This window comes from Aphis gossypii, chromosome 3 (genome assembly GCF_020184175.1).
Source record: "Aphis gossypii isolate Hap1 chromosome 3, ASM2018417v2, whole genome shotgun sequence".
In the NCBI taxonomy this organism is placed as follows: Eukaryota; Metazoa; Arthropoda; class Insecta; order Hemiptera; family Aphididae; genus Aphis; species Aphis gossypii.
In genome coordinates this window covers 55,370,008-55,385,342 of record NC_065532.1, presented here as the reverse complement: position 1 = coordinate 55,385,342, position 15,335 = coordinate 55,370,008, and the positions used below count along the sequence as shown (strand labels likewise).

Here is a 15,335-nt window from a genome sequence, read left to right as displayed (position 1 = left end):
ACAGAACTTTAAATCAGGTATTGCAGAAAAAGATGTAAAAAAAATTATTAAACCGGAAAGGAAAATACTTTTAGAGTTTTTAAAAAACAATTTAAATGATGCTCAACCTAGAAACGATTATAAAGAATTACTAGAATTGGCATTAATTTTTCTTGGTGAAAAACCAAAAACTCCTACGTTTTTCCATGTACCTGGTGCCATTCATCATGCAAGGTGGATGGCTAAGGCAATTTATTGTATAAAAATTTATTTATTTAGAAATGAATTTAAGCTAAGTGCCAAAGAAAAAACTGCACTTCCCTTACATATTGTGTTTTTTAATAATTATATACATCGAAGCATGGTTCGAGGCAACTTCCTCAACAGCTGCACCTCATAACGACTTGGTTTTTTTGAAAAAGTTATACAACTACCAAGCAATAGATGCAGACATATCAAAGGTAGCTGTTTTGAAATTTATTAACCATTTATGGTACTTAAGCCCCCTAGCCATGGGATTGGCATTTTTTGATAAAAATATAAATACTGAGATGAAAAGAAAAATGTTGACAAGATTAGATAGTAACAACAGCTCAAATGAAAGTACGAAACGTTTAAAACTGAACAACTGTGATATGGACGAGTTTATAAAAAATGAAATAGATAATTTCGTAAACAGTGAGACCCGAGATTTTTTCAAACTATTTAATTTGGATGAAAGTTTTCTTGAAAATGATCCATCGACTTGGGATAACATTAATAGTTATAAAAATGCATTAAATATTGTAACCAAGTTACGAGTAGTAAATGATACGGCAGAGCGGGGTATTAAATTGATGGAGGATTACAATAAGTTATTGACAACCAATGAAGATCAAAAACAGTTTGTTTTACAAATTGTAAGTGACTACAGGAAAAAGTTTCTCGATTACAAAAAATCGACATTAATGCAATTACTTTAAAAAATTCAACTATTTATTACATAAATTACTTATTTTAAATTTAGTAGTAGGAAAAATTGATTAAAAAATAATTACTCTATATAAAATATAAAAATGTGTACTTAATAATATAATATATTAGACTTGTATATTTCTATTTTAATCATAATATATTATATGTTTTTAGCTACAAGTATGTAATGTATTATCAAGCTCAAACTATTAAAAACATGTTTTTTAGAAAATTTAATTTTAAATAATTTTAACACATACACATGGTAAAGAATAAATATAGAAGTGTGTGAACTTGTGTACACTCTTGGTGCTGTGGGGTAATTTTTGAAAATTAAACATGGTAGACAATGTGTTAATATTTATAAAATTATTGTTAATTATTTTAATTTATAATGGCCATATGGTAGTGTGCAAATGCCACCTTTTAATATGACTCGTTTATCGTCATTTGCACTCAATATAATTAGTTATAATTGGTCAACTGTCATATATTTGTCCCTAACATATTTTTTAACTCCTTTTGCTTTTTTGTATTCGACACCACTCACTGTATATGCATATAATTCGGGTCTTAGCGTTACAAACTGGGTCATAATCTCACTTTTTAATTCGTCCATAAAATACCCAGGGATGTTTTTGTGTTTATTACTGAAACAAAAGTGATTAATTGGAAAATTGGAAGTATCAAAGTGATCCAATAAATCAAATTTTAAATCGTTAAAAAAATTATTTGTTTCAATACGATATATTAAGGAATCTGTATCTGTATAATAATGAAAATTTTTTGCCATATTATTTTTCATTATATCATAATGGAAATTATAAATATATGTTTTTGAGATATCTAAAATAGAAAATCCCACGTTTATTGGTTATCAATTTAATTTTTTCTTTTTGAAAATGTAATGACATAAGGTCATTGGTATATATTGCCCTGTCAATGAAATTAGGTTTTCTCATAAGTGGTGAGGCTTTTCGATCATTGGATACTAACTTTATATTTAATCTTTTACGTGGATTCTCCATACATTTCCCATAAACACTATTTACGAGTAATTTCCAAAATGTATTTTCAAACTTATTATTTGCCAAGACCGTCATACTTGTGCATTTTTCAACATAAGGTACCAACCATTTAGATTGTGTGAACTTAATTATTTTATGAATTTTTACCACTTTTAATCCATTATTTATTGCCTGCTTTAATAACCTATAATGAACGACATAATTTTTTTTATTATTTAATGTTGTTAGCAGTTTATTAATTTTGGTATCAGGGGGGCAACCATACTGTTGTAAAAAAGGCAAATCGCAATGATCATCGTGTAATTTTTCGGGGTAATCCACATCTACTTCCAGTATATAACCTATAAGTGCATCATCATCTATTTTAGTAACGTCTAGTGAAAAATCATCACACCATTCAAAATCTTTGAGTGGTAAACTTGCAAGAATCGATTTACCATATAGATTAACAAAATCAAAATACATTAAGTAAACGTGTGGTTTTTTCTCGTTGTAAATAATTCCGTCCACATCTGGTAAATTAGCCCTAGCGTATCGTCTTACAGATTGGCATACCCCACCCCACACTCCGCTCTCAATCATGAGAAGCATGGGGTACTCTTTTAATCTCTCAAGTTTTACGCCCGTATAAAAAAGCATCGCGTCAAACGCAAAACCCGGTACAGTCAAATAATAAGAAGCGTCTAAATTAAAAGTTTTCAAATACATCGGCAAGTATTAAAACATCTGTTAATAAGTATAAATCACTATACTCCTCTAGGGTTTTTATTTTAAATTTCTCCCAAACATTACATGCATGCATATAATCATTTTTAGAAATATGATTGTCTGTTAATGAATTATAAAATTTAAACCTAAGGGGAAATGTTGTATCTTTAAGTTTTGAGTTACAGTGTACATACTCATATGGAAATACCCCTTTTCGAATAACTAAATCAATGTTTTCTATTGTAAAGTGTTTTGTAATTTCGCGAAACTTTGTTTTATCTTCACCTAAATTAGTGGCTAAATTTGAGAGTGATTCAGGTAAGAACATAAAAGTGTCAACAAATTTTACATAAAAATTATTTAAAATTTGTTTACTAAATGATATATATTTTTCACTTGAATTTGGGATTATGCGTATGTCATTATCGTTGCAACCTAACGTGCGTACGATAAAATGACCATCATAGGATAAATTATGGAAATGTACTGGAACAAATTTAGGATTTTGTGACAAAAAATTACACTCTAAACATAATGGTCTCAAATATTTGCCTGTAAAATGTGAGTGGTCTCTAACTTTCATTACGGTTTCACTATTAAATAACCTTAAACAATGTGCACATTTTGTTGAATTAATATATTGTGTTTCTTCCTCTTTTGTTAATTTAATCATCGATTTATTAGTTTTATACAAGTAATAGATATTTGTGGAAATGTTAATAATAGTGTTCATAAAATGCTTTGCCGCATTTTTACCTCTATAAATTATTGGTTTTCTTGGAATTTTAAATTTTTTTACTAACTCAATCGGGACAATATTATAATCAATTTTAACATATAACCCATAACTCTTAGGTTCATGATAATGTGTGTTTTTAGTTTTATTTGATATAATATTATTAACTGGTTTTAAAAAACATTCAAAATCGGTATAAATTACAATAGGAATTCGGTCCACCCGATTAAAATTTTTAAATTGTATAAATTCATCATCACGTGGTTCTATCATTACGGGTTTACAAAGTTTATGTTTTTGGTAAATTACTTTATGATCGTCAAGGGCATGTTGGTTTATTTTTATTGGGCTTATTACTAAAAGTTAAAAAACATCGTTTACAAATAATTATTTTGTTATTATGTTTTGTTCTTTGTGATCTGATCAGTTGTGAGAAATTATTTATAAAACAATAATGGGTTGATACATTTGTGAAAAAAAAACAAATCAAAATGGTCTGATTTTTCTTTATTACTTACATGAAGTGGATAAATTTGATTTTTATCATCACAACTATAAACATTAACGGATATGTAATTAATTTTTTCAAATTTTTCTATTTGTTTGATTGGGGTAGGGTAATCAATACAATTAAAATTATATTCTCTAAAAAATTAAAACATTTAATACTAAAATGGTTTTTATTTTTTTTTTTCATTAAATTTTGATAAAATTGCATATTTGAAACATTTATTGTCATAATTTTTCACGTTTATAATTGCTTTTTATCATAAATTATTTTGGGTAATTTTATAAATGATGAACCACCAAGTAAATTAACTTTATTGGTTCTTAATTGTAAACCGTCTAAACTAATTTACCTCCAAGATGACCCCTTCAAAGTAAATGTTTCTTGCTCATTTAATAGTTTATCAAACATGTTTTGTGCAGTCAAATTAGAAGTTAAAAAACATGTTACATTTGTCGTTTTAAAAGCAACATCACGTATTTCACCAGTGATTGTATTTTCATATACTAAATCTACCAATAAATTAAATTTATATGATAATGATGAACATAATTCTTTTAACTTTAATTTAAAAAAAATGATGATGAGTTTAAAAATGGTAATAAATCAACAATATTATCATTGTTTTTTAAAAAAAAAAGTTGTTGACCTATTATTTTTCAATTTTTCAATTTCAACTAAATTTCCCCCCGTGGTGTTTAATCGATCAATTTTTTTAACCCTATTATATTTTGGCATTTTGATGAATTAATACTAAAAATAAAAATATATCAAATTACTTATGCATGCACTGTTGATTGTAAAAGATAATCGGGGTAATTATACATTAGGTAAACTTGAAATACGTAATCTCCAGTGGGTTCCGCATATAAATTTTGATCATCGCAAACAGTGGTATATTTTTGACATACCATACACCGACGCCTTTCGCCATATGTTTGTAGTACACTTATATCTTTAAACATAAGATGGAACTCATCAAAACATATATTAAAAAGATTTGAACCATAATGCTCCCGATTGAAATGACTTGCACACATAGGCGTGCTCAGACTTTTTGCGCAGGGGATGCCAATATATTTAAAAATAACTCAATTTTTATTATCTCCCTTCAAAAACACACAAATCAGAATTTTTTTTTTATTGTATTACATTTACATAACTACAAAGTTCTCAAAATAATAGTATAATATTAAAATAATAATATTAAATATATATTATAGTATATTATATATATATTATAGTCAATATAAGTAAAAATATAATTTTAACTTTGCATTTCATAACTAACTTAATTAATTTAATTTAATTAATACTTTATTATAATTCTAATCTTCGGTCAAAAGGATGCAAATGTTTAAATTCATCAATTACTTCGTCATAATTTATCTCTGATGCTAGTTCTTGTTCTACAAATATCAACATCATTGCATCTAATCTTTCTTGCGACATGCGGCTTCTTAATTTTGTTTTTACCAAACTTAATTTGGAAAAAGCTCTTTCGCAAGAGCAACTTGTCACAGGAATAGTAGTAAAAAGTTTCAACGCTTTATTTACATTAACAAAATTTTTACTAATTGATAATTTTTCTAACCACTGATGAATTGTTTTGTTTGATGGTCCTGCTACAAAATCGGGCAAAGAACGTAGAAGTCTTAATTCACCTTCTAATTCGTCACTATTAAGTACAAACTTCCGTGAAATTAATTCAATGTCAAATTCTTCAGTTTTTAGTTTTACTAAACGACTAATTGCACCAATTAAATTTAATGTTTCCTGATTAAATCGATTTTCAAGACCGTTAAACAAATCATCTAATACAGTGAAGTAAACATGACATTTCATCTCACTTTTTTTATCCAAGATGGTATGTTGTGTTTTCATATCATCAATTTTTGTAGCAATCTTCCTATTTTTCACAGGTGGTATCTTTCAGGTGGTAAGAACTTTTTCATAAAGTTTAGAATAGTTATCTTCGTCGTTTCTTAACTCACTAATAGATTTTTTCAATGCATTTACAATAGATACTGCATCTAATAAATTCAAGTTGGGTGCTTGTAATTGAGCACTGACAATTTGGATTTGTATTAATATAGGTTTTAACATATATAATGCAAAAATAAAGTTTAAATTTTTCATTTGATAGATAAGACCATTTGCTTTAGCCCTCACCTCTGAATATTTAGTGTTTTCAGAAACTTCTTCAAGACACTGAATAATAGAAGAAAAGTTTTTTTCTACAGCTGTAACAGCTTCCGCACGACATGCCCATCTAGTTGTTGAAAGTGTTTTGAGAGTTTTCAATCTGGAATTTGTTTCATTAATAATTTTTTCAAAAACAGCATGCCTCACTGGACTCCCTTCAATGAAACTGTAAATTAGCTGGACACATCCAAAAAAATCAAAAACAACCCGGTTTTTATTCCCTAAGCTATCAACCAATACCAGATTTAGGCAATGGCCATAGCAGTGAATATACATTGCAGATGGATTGATTTCTTTGACTTTAGACTGTACACTATTAAATTTTCCACTCATAGCTGAAGCTCCATCAAAACATACAGCTATAACCTATGTCCAATTGATATTTAACTGCGCAATTTTGTATGTTAAGCTATTAAATATTGTATTAGCATCCACTGCAGTCAAACGTTGAATACCAATAAATTGCTCAACGGGCTTACATAAATCTTCATCAAAGTAGCGTACAGCCACAACCATCTGTTCATGGTGTCCACGTCACTAGTTTCGTCGGCCATTATCGTGACGAGGGGATTGTTTATTTTTTTTTCAATACTTCGTTTCATTACATTGTTGATAGAAGTCAATAAATCATTTTGTATATGGTTGCTCAAGTACTTAGCATTTTGCGGCCCTTTTTACAAATGTTTTTGCAAAGTTAAATTATATTTTTTTTAAATGTCCACAATATCTAAAAATAAACCCTTACACACATCTGAACTTTTATCTAAGTTCCCTCTAAATGGTCTACCACTTTTAGCTAAACACAAAGTAATATCTATCAATCGATGCATGATGTTACGATTGTGCAAACGCTGCTTTTCTCTTTCACTAATAGATACTAATCTAGATTCATCCAAGGTAACATCAATTGGTTTACAATTTGAAAAGTTATGATACGCTGTCATACTAAAATTATGGGAGATTGAATTTTGGTGTTTTTTAAATTTTGTAGTAGAAGTACTCCAATTTTTAAAACCTTTTTGTGAAAAAGCAAAGTCTACTTGTCCGGCATTTAACCCTGGAGCTGTATTAAACATCCGACATACGAAACAAAATGCTCTGTCAAGTTTTACACTATATTCTAACCAGCTAAAATCATCAAACCAGGAACTTTGGAAACTCTGTGCTCTATTTCCAAATTGTGTCCTGGGATACATTTTTAATTTTGGTTGGAATGTCCCTTTAAGTATTCGCTCTTTTCGTTCTAACCGAAGAGATGGTATTGGGTTTACAGGATCATCAGGGTCACATAGTGAATCTAATTAGATTAGAAGAAAATACATTGTAAATGTGAATTCAAAGATTAAAATACTCACAATATGTATTTATTAGTTATTACTGTTAGTACACATAGCGTTATAATAATTATTATTATTATACAATGTTTAGACATAAATGTTAGAATTAATTATTAATGCAAATAAATATTTATGTAACAATCGAACAGTGAACACTTAATATACAATTAATACACTCAATGCTAATTATAATTACCTACTAATTAATATTATTACAATTCATACAACAGTTATTAACTAAATATTTATAATATGAACATATTTATAAAATATATTTCATTTATACAATCACATTATGACACTGAAATATTCAACACAAATATCCAACACAGATCACTGGCAATATTGTTTGATGTTGTATTAATACTAAAATACCTAGTGGTACTGGAACATTAACAGTATTTGACCAATTATCATGATTCGTTTTGGGTTGCTCAACAATAACTTTATTATTCTGTGCAAATGGTACCGGATCATCTGGATCAATGTTGACTAAATTAATTTAAATTATAAATATTAGTTCATAGTTTACAAGCTTAAACTAAAACAAAGACACAGCTCACACAATATAAACTCTAACTTTAAAATATGAACTTACCAGAATACAGTTTTAATGATTTTGGTTTGAAAAAATCATGCATAGTTTTCATTTTTTTGTTTTGGTTTCTATTCATATTTGTATTCTAATATTATAATTCACAACGCAATTAAGTATAAATAATTAATATTATTGAAATTTGAAATATTTAATAGGTAAAATAAAATTTAAAACTGTAAAAGAAAAATAACACCGAATGGCCGAATGATGGCGAATACAAAACAATTAAACAACTCTATTCATCTAGTCTAGACAGTAGTCAGTAGTTTATATTTTGTATCCGTGGTTCAAACAAAACGGTTGTGATAACAATTATGATAATTGATAATATTGATAGTTTTCGCTCGAACGATGTAGTTATCAGACTTCTTTATGGTTATTGGTTTGCTTACTTCATGGTTACGACGGTTACGTGACTGGCGTCGCGGTGATATCGTTAGATTATCCCAACTATCAATGGAAATGTACTTGATAAAAAAAAAGTAAAATACGTAGCCTGAACTGTCAAAAATTACTAAAATGATTTCTGTTTATAAAAACGTTTATGAACTCCTAACTAAAAAGTAAAAAATAAAAGTTAACTCCGCAAACCCGCAGGGGATGCCATGGCATACCCGGCATCCCCCCTGCGCACGCCTATGCTTGCACATTCCAGTGAACAAAATATACAATCAATATCTTCAAAATATAATCGTACTTCCCTCAAAACAAAAGATAAATGTTGCCGAAGAAAATATTCATAAACTTCACGTTCACTATGTGTAAACGGATATTTTGCAATGTGTTGTATTGTGTCCTCCGATAAATGCCTATTTTCGTTGGTGAGATTATCATCAGGTACCATCACAACTAAAAAACTAAATAAAATGGTCATACATTTATAAATCACTATTTTATAAATAATTAGCTTACAAAGAAATATTCACTATATAAAATATACTGTCTCTCTGAATCACGTATTCATGTTCGACTGATTGTGGGCATCAACTGATCAATGCATTGTGGTACAGCTTCAGTTTGCGAATAACATTGTTACAGTTCAATAAATGTAAAAGAGCCAAATCTATTGGTTTATTAAATGATACATAACATAATAAAAAGCACCACACAGTTACTAGATTTAAAAATAATTTAACTGCGATCGACCAGTAATTAATGTGAAAGAGTCGAATTTATTTAAAATGAAACATAACATAATAAAAAGCACCACATGGTTTATGGATTTTAAAATAATTTATTTGCGATCGATCAGTAATAAATGTGAAAGTTATTAATTTATTTAAAAATGGAACATAACATAATAAAAAGCAACACATGGTTTATGGATTTAAAAATAATTTAACTTTGTACAATCAGTAAATTCAAAAGAACTGAATTGATTTTAATAGGTAATTTAATCCACACTGTACCGTTTTATTGTCGATACACACCAAATTGACCAAAAAACCTTTTAATATTATAATTGACGCATTATAAAGTAAAATTTAGATTTTATTACGTGACTAATATTTTGAAAGTATTGCGTATCGCAGTTTTTATTTTTGGATGTTTTGGATACAATTACGATTAATTATTTATGTAATGGACAATGACGTCAATGCCTTTATAGTATTTGGAAAGTATAAAATAAGATGAGTAAATGTTAATTTCATCAGTTAATTTTAAACAAGTGCGGTTAGTAATAATGTCAAACACGAGCGGTCAAAATTCAGATGAGGAATATATCCATGTAAGTACATATTATTAATATTTGGTATATCATTAATATTTTAATTTAAAAATATAATACTGTAAATTTAGGAACTTTATACCAACAAAAAAATTGACACGGCAGAGTTTAAAAACAAACGCAAAATCAAAAAAACAAAAAGTATCCATGTCATACACGAGTAGTCAAAACACCGACGATGAAGATACTGTTGTAAATACACCAGTGCCGTATCTAGGCATTGTAAAGGTGGGCGGTGGCCAAGGGCGCAGTTTAAAATGAACGCCCTGGGGGCGCAATTTTTATATTATATAAATACTAAAAATTATAATATTTTAAATAACACTAATATTAATATTATTAAAATGTATAATTTTCCAGATATAGGTAGTCATTATTAAGTATTTTAATAAAGTTAAAACACGATTTTAGAAGTTGCCTATATAGGTATTTTATTACTTTCGCATACTACGATATTTTTGGTTTTATTATATTCGTGGAAAACACGTCATAATAATAATTGATATGAAGGCAATAATAACAATTATAGTAATACACGTGTGCACCTCAGCCCCATAGTTGCCCTTATAGAAACGTGTTATTATATTATTGTTAAATTTATAAATTAATATTAAATATCGTTGGGAATATTTTTGTCAAACCTGAAACGTCATTATATTGTATGTCGATAGTCACTACTTAGTTATCACTCAAGTGTACATAACGCAATACTATTCAACAACAGATACAGATATTTTTTAATTTTTATTATAAACTATAAGAATTAAAAGTAAGTACAATATTTTCTTGTCTTTAATTTTATTTATTTTACATATCACTATTTTGTCTGCACACTATACAAAAAATAATCGTAGGTTGTTATTTTTCGCATTTTTGTTTATCTACTTTAATAATTAATTTTTCTCTCTATAATTTAGGTAATTGAGTTTCCATATAACATAGATAGTAGCTAATATTATAGTATAATATAATACATAATATTATTATAAATCGAGATAGCGTTGTTGTGTAATTATAGGCATAATGTATTTTGTTATTGCATATAAATTGGTATTTCAGTTGAATAGGTAATATTTGTTTTTAATTAAATTTATACAATGTCTACGAAAAAATCTGGACATGAGTTCCGTAAATTAAGAAAAGAAAAAGAAAAAAACGATCGTATACTTTCAATAAATATGAAAAATTGGTTAATTTCATCTACCGATTCTGTAAATAATGAACTAAAAGGAAACGAAAACGAAAATAAAAATAATATTACTGAAGCAGAACAAAACGACCAATCTTTATTAAATTTTAAAACAAGTCCTCTTATTAGCCCTGAAATTCCAGAAATTCAATATGAAAATATGTTATGTGATATAGATAATAATATAAACAAAACAAATATAATATCTCAAAGTACTTTTGACCTTACCGATCCAGTAAAATGGCCAATAATTACAGATACAGTTAGACTTCATATAATAGAAAATGGCCCAAAATTAATAGACAATATTGATCAATACACTTTTCCATTGGCGGATGACGGAAAACGATTTAATTTTAAATGGTTTTATAAGAACTTCCCAATGGTGAAGACGTAAATTGCAAATGGATGATGTATAGTTGTTCAAAAAATGCTATATTTTGTTTTCCCTGCACATTATTTTCAAAAGACAAAAATTCCACATTTTCTAACCCTTTGGAAGGATTTTATTGAAAACATTTAAATCCATTTATACCTGCTCATGAAAATAGTGTCCAATACAGAAAATGTTTTATGGGGTGGAAAGAGACAGAGAAACGTTTAAAAGATGGAAAAACAATAGATAATTTCATACAAAAATCTGTAAATATTAAAAAGGAAAAATGGTGCAATATTTTAAAAATCATAATTGACGTTATTCTTTTCTGTGCAAAAAATAATCTTGCTCTTCGAGGCACTTCAGATAAAATAGGGGATGCAAATAGTGGAATTTTTTTAAACACTGTAGAATATTAGTCATTACAATGATAGATTATCTGAACATATTGAAAATATTAAATCTAAAAAAGGATCTGTAAGCTACTTTTCTCCGATTATTCAAAATGAAATTATTGGATTAATAGGTAAAAAAGTTCGTGAAAAAATATTTATTCAAATAAAAGAGGCTAAATATTTTTCAATATTATTTGATTGCACACCGGACACATCACATAAAGAGCAACTGAGTGAAATTATAAGGTATGTCCGTATAATTGACAATAAATGTTATATTATGGAAAGTTTCGTTGATTTTATCGAATCGAAAAAAAAATCCGGACATGGATTAGCTTCAGAAATAACGACAAATTTAATTAATGATGGATTAAATATAGAAAATTGTAAAGGTCAGGGTTTCGATAACGGCGCCAACATGGCAGGAAAATATAATGGAGTTCAATCTAAAATTTGTCAGATAAATGAATTAGCAAGATTTGTTCCATGCTCAGTTCATAGTCTCAATTTAATTGGATTTCATGCAGCAAATGTAACTCATTCTATGGTAACATTTTTTGGTGTTGTGCAACAAATCTTTGTATACTTTTCAGGTTCAACACCAAGATGGGAAAGGTTAAATACAGTTACAAAAGTCACATTAAAGTTACACTGTGAGACGAGGTGGTCATCTAAAAAACGAGCTGTTTCTGCACTTCTTTATAATATTGAAAAGATTTATAATATTTTATTAGAAATATCGACAAATGATAATTTTAATAAAGAAACTACAACCGGTGCAAAAATTATATTGAAACAAATAAATTTCAAATTTTTTTGTTTACTTCATATGTGTAGCCTACAAGATAAAGGGGTTTCTATTGTTATAGCAACTAATATGATAAAAGGTTTATTATCATTACTACAAGACATGTGAGAAAAATATAGTGATACAATGAATTTATCAAATACATTAGCGAATAAACTAAAACTGCCATCAGATTTTCCAGAAACACGTAAGCGTAAGAAGAACCGTATGAGTTCTGAACTAGCTGAAGATGAAGGGTATATGCTTAAACCACGAATAATAATACTGGATACGGAACGATGCATTGTTGCCCCGTTTATAAGTGTTATAATAACCTTCTCACACAGCGGCGTGATCACTAGCGCTATCTCGTAGACACAATAGCTTAACACCTTAGCATGGGGCTCGGCGCCAGCTAGTTTTTCGTTCAAAAATATGCTTTACGAGTAAAACTCTCATAGCTCTTAGGAGTTAGGACTTAGAGTATGATTATTATTTATAAAATACTTCAATATTTATGGTACACTTGGATCACAATGAACTTACTTTTTCAGCATTTTTATTTCAAACTTTATAACTTGTATTAAAAATGGTACATCATCTTAAATATATATTATAATACATTTAAATATCTATTTCAATGAAGTGATATAATGTAATAAAAAATTTTATAAATATTTATAATTAGTAATCACTAATCATAAATCATAATATAATATATTTATATATTGACATATAGTTACTTAGTATAAAATAATTAGCACATAATTATAAAAATAGGTAACAATTATTTTTGTTCATCATCTTGACACCATTTTGATAATTTTTTTTTAATTTTATTTAAAGGTTTTTTATCCTTGTTACTTTGATAAGTAAATTGCCTCATTCTCATTGTAAGGTAAGATGTAAATATATTCAATGACTTCTTCTTTATGGACATTGCAGGGAATGGAATAATATAATTATTAGAAAAAAATGAACAACTGTGTCTTCAAAAACGTTTGGACTTTGAGCATGAATAGAAAATGAAATTTCAATTTGACGAATTAAAATATAAAAATTATTGTCTGGGTGTGTCAAAAATCCACGGCTCTTCAAATTTACAAGTTGAGCTTCAGGTAATCCATAGTCTTATTATAATCATCAGTTTTAATCCCTGATAAACATAATGTACACTTGGTTTTTTTACACAACCGACGAGCCAGGTATCTTAAAATTAAATTAAAAATTAAAACTTAATACCTAGGTGTTTTCATAAACTTATAAATGTATACATTTAAGTAGCTTATTTACCCAGCAAGATAATAAACAACACACTCAATGTTGCATTATCAGATCATACATATCATGGTCCTTGAAACATCATCCATATCCCATCTCCCTTCCTCTACAATTTCATCAATATGGTTTTTTAGTTTTAAAATTTTTTCTTCTCTTTGAGCTTTATTTTCATTTACTGAAGTTTTCAAATCAGATATGGTAATTAAAGGAGCGTAGTCTGTATCTAAAAAAAGTGTAATTACTTATTTAATGGGTTTCTATGTATAATATTATTAAATTGTATTTTTATTTTTGTTTAATAATGGTAAATAGTAAATACAAATTAATACCTTCAAACACTGTACAATTTCCACTTTTTGGTGGCTTTATTAAGGAATAAACAGACAACAGTCTATACAACTGTAAAAAAGTTGGGGTGGACGGATGATCATTTGGACCAGAACTCTATCTAATGACTCCCAAAAAATTTCTAAATAACAAGGTATATTTATAAAAATATATTTTATATGCAAGCACTGAAATTTTAATAAATCAAACATTATTTTCTTACCTCTAAACAGTCTGGTTAAACTTTGAAGTTAGTACATAACTAAATCCACATTCTTCTAATAAAAAATTAGTTAAATCTATGGTAGATTTTAATGTCAGTCTTAGAGATTGAGACGTATTTTGGTAAGGAATTCTTTTTCTTGAATAAGTCCTTTTTCTAAATTTGTCTCCCATTGATCAAGTCAATTTAAACTTTCTTGTAATACCTGTTTTATTAATTAAGAGTAATATTAATGTACTATTTAGGTAATAAATGTAATGTGTGTATTTAACACATTGATATCATAGAACAAATTAAGATACATTAACATGCAATATACAATACTCAATACACATTAAATAAGATTGTTAAGTGCAAATAATACACAAATAGAATTTTTTTTTTTTAAATAACGATAAAAATTTTTTGGCTGACCAGAAAATCTTGAAAATTTAATACAAGGTTTCTTTTAAATTGTTCTTAAAGTGATAAAAAAAAAATCCGAAATCGTTAGTCACATTTTTTTTTTATAAGTGCTTAAATTTCGAATTTATACGAAATATGTCAAAATAGCGAAAATATTCAAATAATTTTGTGGTTGGAAAATCGTAAAAATGTTTTCTTTTATCACTAAGTTCTAAAAATTTGGTACATGGTTCTCCATAAATTTTTCTTCAAATATCTGTAAAAAAAACTCTACCGGATTCAGACGAAAAATTTGTATGAGTGTTTGAATTTTAAATTTTTACAAAACCACGTTAAATAACGGTTTAGCCTCAAACGATTTTAAATATTTGTTATTATTCAAAAAGTATAAGTCGTAGATACTTAATATATTTTTACATGATTTAATTTTTAAAATATTTTGAGTTTTTTTGAGCTATTTATAGATTACTGAAATTTTCAATTTTTCTGAAAAATTTTTTTGGCCCTATCAAAATACTTGCAAATTTTATACAAAGGTCCTCATATGTTATTCTTATAGTGATTAAAAAA

General features: G+C 27.5%; 1 protein-coding gene and 1 pseudogene across 1 annotated transcript; both read right to left on the bottom strand.

Moving 5' to 3' along the window:
* Positions 1 to 5,233: 5,233 nt before the first annotated feature.
* On the bottom strand, positions 5,234 to 5,758 carry LOC126550681 (uncharacterized). Its single transcript, XM_050202650.1, has one exon. The coding sequence runs from the start codon at positions 5,756 to 5,758 to the stop codon at positions 5,234 to 5,236; it is 525 nt and encodes a 174-aa protein (XP_050058607.1).
* Positions 5,759 to 13,295: 7,537 nt separating this feature from the next.
* On the bottom strand, positions 13,296 to 14,533 carry LOC126551117 (uncharacterized; annotated as a pseudogene).
* Positions 14,534 to 15,335: the final 802 nt, after the last annotated feature.

Coding starts and splice junctions, on each gene's coding strand:
- LOC126550681 (XM_050202650.1), bottom strand. CDS start 5,758: ATGAAATGTCATGTTTACTTCACTGTATTAGATGATTTGTTTAACGGT.